Source organism: Anabrus simplex, chromosome 6 (assembly GCF_040414725.1).
Source record: "Anabrus simplex isolate iqAnaSimp1 chromosome 6, ASM4041472v1, whole genome shotgun sequence".
Lineage (NCBI taxonomy): Eukaryota > Metazoa > Arthropoda > Insecta > Orthoptera > Tettigoniidae > Anabrus > Anabrus simplex.
This window is the reverse complement of record NC_090270.1, coordinates 74,993,502-75,011,302: the sequence shown is the minus strand read 5'-3', so window position 1 is coordinate 75,011,302 and position 17,801 is coordinate 74,993,502. Positions and strand designations below refer to the sequence as shown.

The window sequence follows — 17,801 nt, the reverse complement described above, 5'->3', positions numbered from 1 at the left end:
TAGAAGAATACTATTGTGAGCGTAGAACAGTAGATTTTTACGCATGCCAGCTATTTGCAGCTAGGCAACAGCCAGGGGAATCCATATCGCAATGGTCTCACAGAATAGATAAGATCGGAACAAATCTCCGTGACACTGCCATAAAGGACGAGTCTCCAACAGTAGGAGAAAACCAAGCTAAATTTATTAGGCGACTAATTAAAGCTAGTTTTGTGCAAGGGTTACGAGACGAAAGGATCCAAAATTTAATAAAAAGTAGGGGTGCCCAAACTGTGGAACAAGCTATCGATATAGCCTTGGAAGAAGAAACCGCAATAGTTTCTCAAAAGGCTAAGCAACAAATAATGGGGGCGAAAGGTTCCACGAGTGGATATAAACCACCATCAGGAAACAAAAACCCAATTACCACTAACGTTAAGTCCTCAGGACATAGACCTTATAGGAAGGTTAATGTAAGAGTGGTGTGCTACAATTGTAATCGCGAAGGACACGTAGCCCGAGACTGTAGGGCTGCCAAACCGAAAGAAAAGAGCCCTCAGGTTTGCAAACATTGTAAGAAACCGGGCCATGCATCGGAGAAATGTAGGTCCAGGCGTACGGAAGGTACAAGCAGTCCGCATGAAATAAAGGTGTGTAAAATAGTTAGGTGTTACAACTGTAATAAATTGGGGCACGTGCAATCCGAATGTTGGGAAGAATTTCACCAACTGAATGCACGGAAATGCTTTATATGTGGGCGAAAAGGACACAGACAGCGTACCTGTTGGTTTCGTGACAAAGGAGAAAGGCCTCCTACGAACCAACGTGCGCAGAGCCGATCGCGAACCAAAGGAAAGCCGCCGGCTCGAACGGGAAATGGCTCCCAGTGGAGAGAAAGGGACCAGCCCTCTAGGGTTTTAAACGGGTTCGGGACCGTGACTCAGGGCAAGATCACGGGTCCCGCACAAAGTCCAGCCCACGGAAAATCAGAGAAGTAAGTAGGGAAAATAGAAGGCCGGACCGAACACAGCACTGTCAGGGACAGAGCCGTGTAGAACATGATCGCTTGGGTTCGATCTTGGTCTATGCCAAAGAGAGAAAAAGGCCCTTTCGATTTTTAATCGATACCGGGGCAGATGTGAGCCTTCTAAAAGAACATACCGTGCCTAAAAGAGAGATCTATCATAGAAAACCAGAATTAGAACTGGCCGGAATCACGGGGCGAAGCTCGCGCACAAGAGGTTGCGCTACTTTGCAGATAGGGGAATATTACCCCGAATTCCACATTGTAGGAGATGATTTCAGACTGTCTGTTGATGGAATAATAGGTAGGGACCTATTGCAGGACAGTATTATAAATTTCAAGGAAGGGTACGTTGAAATTTTTGAACAGATATATCCTATGGGACTAAGTGTCCAGGAAGTCTGTCATGTTCGTGTAATAAGCGAAAACTCTCCGAATGAACCTGAAGGCACTATAGAAATTGGGCTGAGAGACTGTAAAAGTCTACTGCAATGCTTATTGGACACAGGAAGTCCAATATCTCTTTTAAAAGATCAATTTGCACCTTCCAAAACAGAAGTGCGTAGAATAGGCGCAAAAGTAAGAGGTACGGATGCCCAAGAAATCCGAACCAAGGGCACAGTTGACCTTCTTATAGGGGGAAACTTTAATGAATTTCACGTGGTTAATAATGAAGTACCCCTACAATATGATGCCATTATAGGGCGGAATGTACTCAGTAATAGTATATTGAATTATAAGAAGGGAGATGCGGAAATAAACGGAGAGCAGTACTACATAACTAAGAGGATTCCTCCGAATCAAGTTATCAGCCTCCAACCGAGGACAGAAACAATAGTATCGGTAAATACTAATAAAGCGCTGGCAGAGGGAATAATAGATAAGGAAGAGCTACTGCCAGGGGTGTACCTTGCTAGTTGTGTAACTCGAGCACCCAATCGCAAAGCTATAGTGAGTATCTTAAATACTCGCGATACTGAAGTGACATTTGATAGCCCATTAATAAATATCCACCAAGTACAGTGGAGCGAAGCCCCTAACCAAGCAGAAGTGTGCACGGTAGAACAAGTATCGCAGCAACATGAAAATAAATCTCGTGAACAGAGGCTCATAGAGCAATTAAGGGTAGATCATTTATCACCTAGGGATAAGGAAAAACTATATGCGATTTGCGCCGAATATAATGATGTATTTCATCTCGAAGGAGATAAATTGACGTACACAACTATCTTAGAGCATAGGATAGATATAAAGGAGAATCAACCCCCTATAAACGTTAGGCCTTATAGAATTCCCGAAGCACTGAAAGACGAAGTGCAAAAACAGGTGACTAAAATGTTAGAGGATGGAGTAATCACTCCGAGTACCAGTCCCTGGAATGCGCCATTATTAATTCTGCCCAAGAAAATGGACGCCTCAGGGAAGCAGAAATATAGAATTTGCCTGGATTATCGTCAATTAAATAGCGTAACCATAGGGTCTGCGTATCCCATTCCCCTAATCACTGAATTGTTAGACGCACTAGGGAAAGCACGCTACTTCTCTACCATGGATCTCGCGTCCGGATATCACCAAATTCTAGTACGTCCGGAAGATCGTGAGAAGACGGCTTTCTCAGCATTAGGACGCCACTACCAGTACGTTAGAATGCCCATGGGGTTGGTTAATGCCCCAAGTACCTTTGTTAGGATGATGAATACAGCCATGGCAGGCTTATTAGGAGTTAAAGTTCTGGTTTATCTGGATGATATTCTTTTATACTCGAGCTCTATAGAAGAGCACCATCAAAGACTCAGAGAGGTCTTTCAGAGACTCAGAGAACACAATCTGAAGCTACAGCCAGATAAGTGCGAATTTTTGCGCACGGAAGTAGCATTTTTAGGACATATAGTAACAAAAGACGGTGTTAAACCGGATGAGCGAAAAGTGGAAGCGGTGAAGAACTTTCCTAGACCCACCACCACTAAACAGCTCAAGGGATTTCTGGGATTAAGTGGCTATTACCGCAGATTTATACCGGAGTACAGTAAAATCGCGAAGCCGCTGTATGAACTCTTGAAAAACAACGTCCCTTACGTGTGGACCGATAAACAAGAGACTGCTTTCTGTATATTAAAACAGAAGCTGACAGAGCAGCCAGTGCTGCAGTACCCTGATTTCACGAAACCTTTCATCCTAACTACGGATGCAAGTGGAGAAGCAATCGGTGCCGTGCTCTCACAAGGAGAGTTAGGAAAAGACTTGCCGGTAGCTTATGCAAGTCGAACACTGAACAAGGCAGAGAAGAATTACTCTGTAACAGAGAAGGAACTTCTAGCCATTGTGTGGGCAGTTAAATATTTTAGACCTTACTTGTTAGGCAGACATTTCACAGTGGTCACAGACCACAAACCGCTGAAGTGGGTATTCAATGTTCAGGACCCATCTTCACGACTGATCAGGTTCAGATTGAAATTAGCGGAATACGATTTTTCAATCGTATATAAAATGGGAAAAACTAATAAGAACGCAGATGCGTTAAGTAGAATCCCAATAGAGTCCGAAAGAGTAGAAAAGACGGAACCTGAGACAGCGGTAAGGGTAGTAAGCGCTGAAGGCCAGGAAGCCGTATTAACAGGTGAACAGGAAGGAAACTCTAGGAAGGATGACCTCGAGGACGCACAAGCAGAGAGGTTAGACGAGCATCGAAACCGTAATCCCAGCCCCGTAAATGCTGAGTCAGAGGGAGCTGAGAACCTGGAACAGGAACGTTCACCTGAAGTAGAAGTTCAGAATCTCACTGAGGAAGAAAAGCTGAACATTCTACGGGAAGCGCATTGTTCACTCGTGGGTGGACATCAAGGCATGACTAGAACGTTGGCCCGAATTAAAGAAATAGTCCAATGGCCAGGTATGAAGAAGGACATAGAGAAATTCATACGTTCTTGTCCTTCCTGTCAGAAAAACAAAATCGTAGGCCCAGCAGTTAAAGCTCCACTGCAGGTGACCGATACTCCCGAGACCGTGTTTGAAAAGGTGGCTATGGACGTGGTAGGCCCACTCCCGGTGACCGAGAATTCTAATCGCTTTATTCTCACGTGCCAAGATCTGTTATCCAAATATTTAATAGCTATTCCGATCCCTAATCAAGAGGCGGAAACTATAGCTAGGGCACTAGTAATGAACGTAGTCAGTATTTTTGGGATTCCCAACATTATACTAACCGATATGGGTAGCAACTTTATGAGCCAAACGTTCAAGAAAATGTGCAGATTATTAAAAATAGAGAAGGTGCACACTACCGCTTTTCACCCACAATCTAACGGTAGCATAGAGAGAGCGCATCGCACACTAGTGGAGTACTTGCGGCATTATATATGCTCAGAGCAGAATGATTGGGATAAGTATCTCCCCACTGCTACATTTGTGTACAACACTACTCCACATACAAACACAGGGTTCACGCCCTACGAGTTAATTTTCGGTCGAAAGGCAAATATTCCTGGTATACTACAGCGAAAGCCAGAAGCCACCTATAATGAATATCAGAATGTAGTTGAAGAGCTAACGCACAGGTTACAGCAGAACCAGGAAATTGCTAGGAAAACTCTCATTAGTAATAAAGAAAGAGAGAAGGAAATTTATGATAAGAAATTACATGAGGTAACCTTTCAGATAGGAGATAAAGTACTCCTTAGAGATGAAACTCTACGCCGAGGACGTAGCTCTAAATTTTCACAGCCTTATCGAGGCCCTTACACAGTAGAAAAAGTAGACGGTGTAAATTGCTTGTTAAGAATGAACAACAGAGGCAAACTCATAAAAGTACACCAAAATCGCCTCAAACTCTTCATTAGTTAGACCACCTCCAAAAATGTATTGGCCCTTATTTCGGCCACGGTAGATGACACCCCCTTCTACCCCTATGGCTTTTTGGAACTATCGAAGGTTGCTGGTGGAGTTATATGAAATACTCAGCCAAACCATCGTGCTAAATTTCCAGGGGAGAATAGAAATTCAGCCTCGAACAGAAGGGCCTAGAATATCGGTGCGCAGGACGCAGTGCGCGTAACTGGACGGCACCCTTCAATAAAGAGTCATGAAAGGCGAGGACGTGACTCATATGTGTTCTCGCAACTTAGGGTATGGTTTACCCTATCATATATTATAGAATCCTATAATATGACTGACAATTAAATTTCATACACACCCAGTCTGATAGTATGTCAAAGCAACTTAGCAGTGACCTTTGTTTTTGAACACCCTATACCAGGGTACGTAACAATTCTGTAACACATGACACGTAATAACTTGTAATAAGCAAACTAGAGAAGTGCCACACTCGAATGAATGAGTGACCTTAACAGATAAGAATGAGTGAAGGATAAGTTGAACTACCGCTGTGTTAGCAAACGAATGATATTGAGATAAGACGGCACATAGCCGATCCAGTACGTTCCCACATGAAGGAAACAAAGCAGAGTATACCCTACTTGGGCAGAACTCCAAAGAAAGAAAACCCTGTCATGATAAGGCTCATCTGAGCATAGACACCATAGAATATGTTAGTACTACTCTTGAAATTCAAATTTATGTTCTCTTGCAAACATCGCAGGCAATTCCTAGGGAAAGTCACTACTTTATAGGGCTGGCCACCCTAAGTTCACGTGACTATCTAACACCTAAAAACAGTATCCTAAGTCCTATATTGGACATTGTTGAGTGAGACGTGAAATCTCAACCTCACAGTGGAACATGTCGTTCACACAACTATATAACGCGACAGACAGGGAGGCATAATAAATTAGCGTGTGCATAAGGCAAGGCGATCAGAAAAGCCTAAAAGTGAAAACTGTACCCATAATAAAAATAATAATAATAATAATAATAATAATAATAATAATAATAATAATAATAATAATAATAATAATAATAATAATAATAGAGTGTAGGCTAGCTGTAGGAGGAAGTAGAATGAATGACTTTGTCAATCAAAGCTAACATAACGGTACCTAGTAGATAAAGAGATGCTGAAGCCCTCAGCATGAATCGCTGTTAGTAAACACAGCAAGCCTTACCGCTGATAAGAGAATGTGTCAAACAAACTTGACCACAGCAAGTGTATAGACGGGAGCGAAATCACATAATAACCCAACAGGGGTGAACAAGTTAGAGCACATGCATGAATTATGGTGGTGTCTGCACTTAGTAAAACCACGTGCAGGACACGAACGTCGACATGGGAATCATTCATTAGGGAAATACCACATGCGTACCACATAATATGGTGAACGTAACCAGCCTTAGAAGGAAGTTACTATTATAGTGTTTGTAGTTCACTATGACAATAGTGATTGCAGAAGCTCACATAATACAGTAGGCTATATGTGTTCAACTGAACAATGTGAAGAAGAAATGTAGACTGTCAACCTCATAGTGGAGTTTATTCCACCGTAGGTTTGACAATAAGACAGTGTTAGGTCAACTCTGTGAGATAATAAGGGATGTTAAATTTAACTCTTCCGTTCTTTTTTCGAAATCCGATAGAACTGGCAAAATACGCAAGTAGTGCAGTAATATCAAAAGGGATAATTGTGTGTAAGGAATAGGTGTATATGCATATTGTATAGCCAGTCCGAAGGTTGGTTGGATCCTCAACAGGTCCACCATGAACCAGTGTGGATGACCTAAGTGTCACCAAAGAGGCTTACCAGAGAATAAAAAGTGAGATAGTTTCCCGTTGCTTTACGCAATATTGGAAATGGGCAACGTGCAGAAAGGAAGGTATCAGACATGAAAGGCAAATGAAATAAAAGAGAATTAATACACATAGATTAATCAACGTAGTAAATACCGGAACCGAAACACTATCGGCATGTTAATTAACTTAACAAAAGAGCAGATGTCAATGATTAAAATTGCGAAAGACCAAATGTCGGTCGTGCGTTCAACACTCCAGTCAGTGAACAGTACACTATATGACGTCACCAACAATGAATTAAAACTTAGTCAAAGTCTGGAACAAATTAAAAATTTAATAAAAAAAATGAAACCGAACAGTTAGAACAAGCTTACGACCAACTTAGCATTGAAGTAAACATTAATCAACATTTAATAGAAATTGAGGACTTATTAGTCCAATTACATGAACAGTATAACGTGATAACCTCAGCCCTTACATATGCTCAATTAGGAATCATTCATGTTCAGATTTTAAGCCCTGCAGAAATAATTAAAGCTTATAAAAAAGCATTAGGGCAACTCCCTCAGAAGATGACCCTACCATTTGAATTGGGCACAACTCATGAGTATTTAATTTATAAGATAGCTCAGTTGCAGGCTATCATTAACAAAGATGTCTTATTATATGTACTCACAACTCCTCTCAGTGACGAAAAGAATTTCAAGGTGTACAAGATTCTTCCTTTCCCCACACCAGTAACAAGAGAAAGTCATCAATTTATTATAATAAGGCCAACATCAGAATTTATTATGATAAGTGAAGAACAACAACTATATACTTACTTGTCTAAGGACCAAATGCTCAAATGTAAGGCAATCTCTGATGATAAAAATGTATGTCCATTAGACTTTCCTTTAAAAATTACTCATGGAGAAGATGATTGTATTTTAACTTTAATAACTGGTACTAGCTCCATGCCAACAAACTGTCCCAAAGACATAGTGCAAGTGCAACAGTCTTTTTGGATGTCAAGCAGTAGAAATAAATATATTTATGTAACCACAAAACCAACCAAATTCACAATGGTATGTAAAGACACAAGTGATGTCACAATAAAGGGAGTAGGTATTCTCACATTTTATGAAACTTGCACAGCCTACGGGCCAAACATAAAACTAAAATCTACAACTCAGGTTAATACCACTAATAGAAAGGACATAGTTCCTGATCTGTTCCTAACATATGATTGTTGTGAACATTTAAATGTAAACTTAAAATTACCAGAACTAGATTTAAAGGAAACCCCTTTACGTAACATATTAGTGCATGAAAATGAACTCAGATATACGAGTAGAAAAGTAGAAGATTTAGAAAATCTTATTACTGAAAAAGAAAAGGACTTGCAATTCAATCACTTGTACTCACATTTCAATATTTACAAGATTATAGTATGGACAGTGATAGCCATAATATTAATGATAGGAATTTTAACTTGTTGTAAATGTTGTCCCCTCTATCTAGGTCCAACATATAAGAAATGTTGGAAGGATACCTCGGGGTGTTGTACTAAAATTTGCCTCACACAAAAGATTGTAAATGAAAGCAAAATTAAAGCTAAAAGTTCTGATGATGACTTAGTAGTACATTTCGATAGAAGTAGACCTGTCACAGGTCGTGTCAGTATTCATGAAATGGAAAGTGAAGATGATACTATTAGTCAAGTGCAATCACCCCTAGGTAAGAAGTCACGCACAAGAGTATAACAGTAAATTACAAGTGATTATCAGAAGGGAGTTTAGGAACCCCTCAAGGGAACAGAAAAGAGTATGCAATAAGAAAGTCCTTACAAGCAAGTGTAAAAGAGAAGTGCCTGCGTCATGTGGACGCACACACTTCTTTTCCGAAGGGGGGAGGTGTCGTATCGCTGATCAGGCACTCCCGCATGTCATAAGTCGTGAGCACGCGGTTCGAAAATAAATTCGAACCGCGACCTCACAGTGCAGAAATAAAAGTAGATATAAGAAATTTTGAGTCTGAAAATGAAAATAGGACTTAAGACATCCAGAAGAAATAATTATATGTGTAAGAAAATGAGATTGAAATATTCATTGGGAATTACTAAAAGAGATGCAGTTCTGAGCTTTCAGGCAGTGGTGAAATGTTTGAACAAACACAGGATATTGGTCATTCCTTATCACTGTATGTACATGGTCAAGGATGACAGAGCGCGGCTTAAACCGCACGTAGTACAGGGAAAATTTCGAGGTTCGACCTTCTGGAACAATTGAGAAGATTGAGAATTCCCTCAGGGAAGGGATGCTGCCAGCCAATGGGAATAAGACAAATCAGAAGTACACAGGGTTCAAAGTTCGGCTGAGCATAGCAACAGCGAAATACAGAATTAACTTAAGGGAGAACTCAGAGAGGTGATGAGTTAGTTAGTTCATAGCTCACAGTCAGAAGAGGTAGTTGGGAAGGAAGCTGAAGGTCTGGCGGGGACATTGAGCCAGTCAGGTCGCGAACAGAACTTGAAGTGAAGTTCGAAGTCGGGGATATTATCATTAATAATAATACTCTTAGACAATACGTCAGGAGTCTGAACACTCCTGTAAAAGAGTAGTCAGGTGAAGGGAACGCATTAGCGACCCTGTAAATTAACGAGAAAATAAGGGAAGCCTTTTAAGTAAATTAGGCTTACGCGACCAGGGAAAAGTAACGGATTCTGACAAGCAGTGGAAGCACATAATCTCTACTGCTCTAGTAAAGACGTAAAGTAAAGGGTGACAATTAAGGACTTTGACTATTCTTCAATAGGAGTGAAGTTCTCTGGAGGAACCCACTCAATAGACACTAACTACACAGAGGAGGCTAGAGGGAAGCATCTCTCAGGGACTAAAGTCTCCTATTATCAAGGAAACAGGGATAAGACTGTACAAGATTGGGCCGGTCAGTAGGGAAGAGGTAACCACGGATCGACAGGTTCCAGTACAACATATGAACTCAATCACCTAGTGATTAGCCTGGACTGTAACATTGTAAATCAGAACTGTATCTCTTGGGGAACCAGTGAAGGGAAGAAGTGTAACAGCGTGTGCTAACGTGTGATAGTGAAACTCAGACTTCAAGAAAGAAGACGTCGTAGAAGACTCCCACCGCTCGGAAGATAAGTATTAACTAGTATTGAATGAACTAAATAGGGAACTAAGAACTTTTAGCTAGAGAGAAAGTTGTGCAGATTAGGAAGTTCCCTAATTCATGATCAATTTAGCTTCAAGAGTTATATATATAGATGTATATATTGTACAGTGAATAACTTTGGGAAATTTCAATATATTAATTCTTGGCATTAAGCCGCCTTAACTTGGTGTTCTTATTGTAAATTGAGTGCATTTTAGAACCCTATCCAGTCCCCAGCTTGCCATATCCTTAGGATATGACAGACTTCCTGACGGGGATTCGAACCCACGTCCTTCCGGGCGAACCAAGGATGCCTTTACTGCCTCGGCCAGGCAGCCCCACTAATTGATATAGGTATAAGAGAAATTACTTTTGTGACAAATGATTAATTTTATTGGTTTCTACCTTGAGAAATTTTATATCATATGTTGTTAGTACAGTATATTATGTTATTTATGGTATGTTCTTAGTACAGTATATTATTATAAAATGTAATGAATTCATTTTCTTTTACAGAAAGAATATTCGGGAGTGGAAGAACCATTTTTCTTGTTGAGTTATGAATGGCATAAACTGTTAACTGAGAAAAGAAAACAATTTAATTTAATTGGTTGACAAGTGGTGGTGTTTTTTATTACTATTTAAGTAAGGTGTTTCTTAGATATCCTGTTTAAATGTCCTTATATTATTTCCTCACAAGTTAATTGACCTTTAGTAGAAGGATTTGATAATATGTGTTTGTAAATAGTTCCCCTTTGATGTTCTCTGATTCAAGCTTTTACTCATTGAAAAATAACCAATGAAAATATCCTCTAAACAATAATCAACATGTTGTTAACATCATCCTAACTTAATACCTGATTTTATAGTAGGTGACACATGAATGGTATGCTAGTCTTTCAAAAAAGATTATAATACTGTCCAAAGTGAATGGAGAATGCTCAGTTCATCATTGCTGCCTTATGTATTGATGTGAGCAAAATGGAAGTCTTTTCTCAAGATTAATCAAGGGAGTTAGAAATCACTAGGTCTGTGGAATTTTATCAGATAAAAAATAATAATTTGTTGCAAAACCTTGTTAACATCTTCTTTGTTAACAAATGCTCTCAATTTGATTGATTGATTGACTGACTGACTGACTGATGAACTGACTGATTTATTGATTGGCTTGATAATTCAAATGACTAGGCTGAGTGGCTCAGACAGTAGAGCATTGGACTTTTAAGTCCAATTTAGGAGATTTGATCCCAGCTCATTCGGTTAGTATGAGAAGGTCCTCAAATACATCAACTTCATCTTTGTTTAATATACCCTTCTCCCTAAACCGGGTTAATATAACAAGATGTGTGTTTGTGGGCTAGAAGACAGCAGAAATCATGAGCACCATTATTAATTCAATATGGGTACCTCGAATGAACTTGTAAAACTAGTACAGATACGCAGAACACGTACTTTAAAACAGGAGGTGGACGCACAGACCGGGAGCACGGTACTGTATAGGCTGGGAAGTGGGCACTGTAGGTCAAGTGCCACAGTAGCTCACATGGCAAGTGGGCGGGGAGATAGGTGATAGTGGACAGTGCTCGAGGTAGGAGATTTGAATCCCACATAAGAATTTTTTTAACAGCCAGTTGCTTGGGATGTGGTAAGGTTGCACACTTGATAGCTTCCAAGGACTGATTTGTTTATTTGACCCTGTAAAAGACCATATGTATCGTTGCATTGGATATGGTGCTGGGTTGGACAAGGATGAGGAGATGATGGTCTGTGGCCAGTTAGCTACATCGTACATGTTCCATGCTTCGTAGACTACAGGGAGAGCAAAGTATGCCCCATTGGAACAATAACAACATGCGATGGCAGATATGTATGAAGCTGTGCGAACTCCCCTCCTTTGAAGCAATTCACAACACAAAGTTTATTCACTGCCTCGAGATGTATTCCAGTGACGAGTATGTGGATATGTTACTTATCTACGGAGAAGCTAGACAGAATGCATACCAGGCACAATGCCTGAACCAAGAACGCTATTCGGATAGACGACAACTGCATGGCATTTCGGAGTGTGGAAAGACTCCTGCAGGATACTGCATCCCTGGAAATGACACGGCCTGTTCGAGATCATCCCATGACATCTGCTGATAATGAAGAGGTCATGTTTGACGCTATCCGGCGTAACCCTCATACTAGCACACGGGCCATTGCACAGGAGACGAACAGCAACCGAGCATCTGTTATGTGGATATTGCATAACCACCGGTTTCACCCGTACCATCTGCACTTATACCAGGAGCTCTATGGTCATGATTTCGATGCCCGGGTGGCATTTAGTCGATGGATCCTACAGCATGTGGACACTGATCCGGCTTTTCTAGCGACCCTCATATTTACAGACGAAGCAAGATTCCACAACAATGGAACCGTTAATCGCCATAATATGCATTACTGGAGTGTGGATAATCCCCATTGGGTGCGACAGACAGCTTTTCAGGTACAGTGGGGCATGAATGTATGGTATGGAATCATGGGTGATCACCTCATTATTCCCCATTCCTTTGAGGGTCATCTGATCAACCAGCACTGTCTGCGGTTTCTCCAAGATGAACTACCACCATTTTTGGAACATTTGCCACTCCCTGACCACTGCAGAATGTGGTTTCAACATGAGGGAGCTCCACTGCACGCAGCGGTGGGTCATCCGGAACCGTCTTCATGCGACATATAAATGGATAGGAAGGAAAGGACTTGTCCCCTGGCCCACCAAATTGTCCGATCTTACACCCCTGGATTTTTTCTGTGGGGCCATGTAAAACAACTGCTGTATGCACAGGAGTCGGCCAGTCCTTGTCACCTTAGACAGCTCATCACCGAGGCATGCCAATCCGTTTCGCCAGAGATGTTGCAACGGGCCAGACAGTCCTTATAACATCGCGCACAGCTATGTATCGACCATGGAGGTCATCAGTTTGAGCAGGTGTTGCGTGAAACGACATGGATAACTGAAATCCTGTCACAGGTTTCCTAGCCTCTATCAACCCAGCTCCATACCAATGGCTCTTTTTGAGATCAAATAAACAAATCAGTCTGTGAAAAATACCAGTATTAAATAATACACAACCTTGCCACATCCCAGGCAACTGGCTTTAAAAAAATACTTGCATGGGACTTGAACCTTCTAACCCTCGAGCACTGTCAACTATCACACATCCTACCGCACGCTAGCCATGTGAGCTACTGCGACACTTGACCTGCGGCGCCCACTTCCAAGCCTATACTGGCCACAGATCATCATCTCCACATCCTCGTCCAACCCAGCACCATATCCAATGCAACGATACATACGGTCTTTTACAGGGTCAAATAACCATATCAGTCCTTGGAAGCTATCAAGTATGCAACCTTACTACATCCCAGGCAACCGGCTGTTAAAAAAAATTCTAATGTGGAATTCGAATCTCCTACCTTGAGCACTGCCCACTATCACATATCTCCCCGCCCACTTGCTATATAAACTACTGCGACACTCGACCTACATCATCCACTTTCCAGCCTATACAGTACCGTGCTCCCGGTCTGTGCGTCCACGTCCTGTTTTAAAGTATGTGTTCTGCATATCTGTACTCATCTTACAAGTTCATTCAAGGTACCCATAATGAATTAATAGTGGCATTCATGATTCCTGCTGTCTTCTAGCCCATAAACACACATTTTGTTTTATTACCCTGCTTTAGGGAGAGGGACGGATGTCTTTCAAAATTGTAGTAAATGTGAAGGGATTGCAAGGGGCTGGTTGACCACCCAGTATAAGAACTCCTGTGGGACAAAATTCTAGCATCTTGGCATCTCCAATAATTGTAAAATTGGTTAGTGAGACAATTAATATTCTAACTGTTCAAATGTGAACGTGACTAAGGGAAGGTAGAAGATCTCTGGAATTAACAAATACACCTACAAACTGGAAGTTACTCCTTTTTAGTCTGATGATGATGATGATGATGATGATGATGATGATGATGATGATGATGGTGATGATCATGCTTGTTGTTTAAAGGGGTCTAACATCTGAGGTCATCGGCCCCCTTTTTAATCTACCAAGAAGTTCCTTATAATGGGATTTCAGCAGTCCATTATTGATTTTTTCTCTCAACCAAATGACTGTCATAAAGTAGGCTATAGAATATATTTTCTAATATACAGTCAAATTTCTGCATAATGAAGACCAGTAAACCTGCATTAGGCAATATGTTTGTACAGTCCCAGCAAATTCCCTATCTTTTTTTCTTTTCCCACTCGTCTCTGAATTCTCAGAACATCAAACAACTCTTCTCAACCCATGTTTCTGTTCCATAAGTCAAAACTGGGGACAAAATAGATCTTGTACAACACCTGTTGGTTTCCTTCACTTTCTGTATCCATATTCTCATTGGCCTACCTCAAGGTCCCCTTCCATTTACCATCCTCTTGGAATTCTTGTTTCTTCCGTCTTTCTGACAGAGCCATACTATTATTACATAAAAAAGAACATTTTTACAGTGGCAAGCATTGAACCCCATCTACCCCAGCTTTGTATTAACATTTTCTTATTATTCCTTACAAGGCTTTTTATAATGTTTAAAAAACTGCGAACATCTAAGCCAACAGCTGTCTCCACAATCCGCTCACACTACCGCAGTTCAGCTTGTCCAGCGAGGTGGGTTTCCTTGCCAGCGCAAAATTTAAGTTGCTTGGATGACGCATGTACTTGAAGCTTCCTTGTCCTGAAAGCAGGGCACGGCAGTGGTCCCATCCCGATAGCATTTTACGGCGACAGGCCAGCTAGCTTAGGTAAGGCATGTTAGTTTTAATACTTGACACTTGAAGTGTTCAGCACCACACGCTAGAGGCTACAGGATAAAATATCAACAATTTAACAGTATAGCCACTTGCACATCATCTTGCTAATAAAAATAGAGCCAGTTTATTAAATCAATTTGTAACACAGAAAAATTATTTTTGGATTTCGGAATGTGTAAAGTTTTTTCGAGCAATTCATTGATGGCACATGTAGAATATGTTTTCCGATAGCCACAGAAAAATATTTAGGTTGCCCAGTATGAACACAGATTTAAGCACGAAGTAAAATAAATACGTATTTCGTTGTCTGGGTCGTATATAGTGAATTTTTGTAGTGTTCCTCTTGGATTATAGGTGAACACTTCACAAGTTCTGTGGCATTCTTCATTAATATAACATGTGTTATACGTCGTGACAAATATATTCCCATGTTAGTCGTTGATGTGTGTACACTCAGTAAGCGGGTGAAACTGTAAAACTTTGGCGACGGTAAAATACCAGTTAAATATTGCTGATTCAGTTTAGGTTAGGATTTTTAAGTTAAAAACAAATAGTCCCAGTGTATTTTTGTGAAAACCATGACCGTACTATCACGAAAAGTCACCGGGTGAAACTGTAAGTAATTATCATAATGTAAGTACATTGTTTAAAATCTGCTATAGATTAAGTTATGATGATGCCGTCACTGCCGTGAATATCAATTTGGAAATATGTGCAATTGGGTGGTTGAAAATATTCTTTAAGACCTTTCTCAGGAAGACCTTTCCATGAAAAATGCTGCCCTATAAAATGGTAATGTTGACTTTACAGAGTGTAGTTGGGGCTACGATTGCTTACATTTAAAAAACATTTTTGCAGCTGGGGTAATGAATGTGTTCACTGCACGCCACTGTATTTTTAAGCCTGTATTGTTGACCTTAACAAGTGTTATGGTTCCATTTTTTGGGGAAATTCTACCTTTACAATATAAAATTGATCTATTCCTTATCAGGATAACATTATCAGTACATGTTTTGTCTTTTTAAAAGACATCTTCAAACTGTGTCTTCTGTATCTTTGCCTTTTTAACATTGTTTCCTTAATGGCATAAAGTAAGGAACAGAAACATGTACCAATAATGTTATCCTCATAAGGAATAAATCAATTTTGTTTTGTAAAGGTGGAATTTCTTCAAAACAAACAATAACACTTGTTAAAGCCATACTGTTTCAACCTGTTTCTCTCTATTTTATCCTGTAATTTCTCCTTTCCCAGCATGTCCTGTATATCTGTGTTCTTTATATGATCCTTCCCCGTTTTTTGAAGTATGCTTTGCAAAAACTTCATTTCAGTTCCCTGTATTTGCTTTCCTCTCACTGTAATCCATGTCTCTGCTCTGTATGTAAAAAATAAATCTTATGCAACACCTCTTTGCATCGTCTTGGTACCTGTTCATTCCACACTAGGTCTCTTCCTGCAAGCTGTATGCTGTTGCTGATGTCCTTAGTTATTCTTCCATCCTATAATGGTATGCTTCCCAGATATTTGAAGCTCCCTCTGCAACTTCTAATGGCTCATTATGTAATTTTATCACTCCTCTTCCTTGTCACAACCATTGTTTGCTTATTTTCATACTCCACTCCTCAATAACTACACTGAATATATCTAGCCCTGTCTGTACCTGTTGTTTATTCTCACCCCATATCCTTATAGTAATAGCATTATTTTATTAGTCATTAGATCAATGAAGCAATTTAAGAAACACCCTATTGTAACAACATCTATCTCAACCTTTCATGGTTCTCAGAAAACCATAAGCCAGGCTGAGTGACTTAGTGTGTTGAGGCATTGGCCTTCCAACCCCAACTTGACAGGTTCGATCCTGGCTCAGTCTGGTGGTATTTGAAGGTGTTCTAATATGACAACTTCATGTCAGTTGATTTACTGGTATGTAGAAGAAATCCTGCGGGACTAAATTCCAGCACCTCGGTGTCTTCAAAAACTGTAAAAGTAGTTAGTGGGATGTAAACCCAATACAGTTCTTAGAAAACCATAAGCTGGTCCCTGCAGATGGTAGCACGTATGGCTAATGATCCAAGGATGGGAATTTCTATGAATTGATGGAGGCATGAAGGACATAACCATAAAAAACAGCCAGTCTTCACAGTTATTTTCTACTGTGTGGATGTATTGTACATGTATGTATGGTCTCTGTTCAATGTAAGTCAGTAAATTTGGAAATAAAATTGGCAGTGTTTAAAGATTTGTATGCTGGAATGAAACAAACAACAGATGTTAAAAAGTATTTATGGGTTGGAACTTTAATAGTGGCAACTATTTATTTACTATTAAGACAAAAGTGATACTTGCATGAAACATTTACAGTCCTTCAATGTAGTCACCAGCATTGTCCACAACTTGTTGCCAGTGATGTGGAAGTCGTAGAATCCCGGTAGCAGCGCCAGTTCTGTTGATTCTCTGATGGAGCGGTTTACTATGCAGAATCTTAGGAATAATCCGGAAGTGAATGCTACAAAGTGGTTCCTTCATTTTTGGGATCAAGTCATAATCACACAGAGGCTTATGTCCAGTGAATATGGTGGATAGAAAAACGCTTCCCAACTCCAGCAACTGTAAAAATTGATTACAAGTTGTGCCACATGTGACTGTGCATTATCCTGCAACATGATGGGAGGGTTCTGCAGTAAGTGTTGCCACTTTCTTCACAATGCTGGTCTCTGGTGATGCTCCACAAAATTAAAGAAATACTGTGTGTTAAAAGTCTGTCCTTGTAGTACGGCATGTTTTAGGATGATGCCATCACAGTTGTATCCAAGAATCACCATAACTTTCACATTCATAGGGGTCTGATGAACATGTGTTTTTCATGGTGATCAGTAATGACGCTTAAGTTCAGGTTCATACGATCTGGCCCACATCTCATCAAGCACAATAATACAGCATAAGAAAGTAACTCCTTCACGACCATAGTGCTCAAAGTGATTTTGAACATCGTCGTACTATAACAATTGCTGTACTTCCATTAAATCGTGGGGAACGCTATGATTTGCAATTTTCTGCACTATCAGGTGCTTCTTTAGAATACACACCACAGTCGTATGCAATAATCCTGTTTCTTGACTGAAC

General features: G+C 40.3%; 1 protein-coding gene across 1 annotated transcript in view; it reads left to right on the top strand.

Moving 5' to 3' along the window:
- Nucleotides 1-10,457, top strand: part of LOC136875873 (intraflagellar transport protein 27 homolog) — an 89,876-nt gene extending 79,419 nt beyond the window's left edge. Inside the window, exon 4 of the mRNA XM_067149494.1 lies at nucleotides 10,359-10,457. Within this exon, the coding sequence (XP_067005595.1) occupies nucleotides 10,359-10,457 (99 nt within the window). The remainder of the gene's footprint in view (nucleotides 1-10,358) is intronic.
- Nucleotides 10,458-17,801: the final 7,344 nt, after the last annotated feature.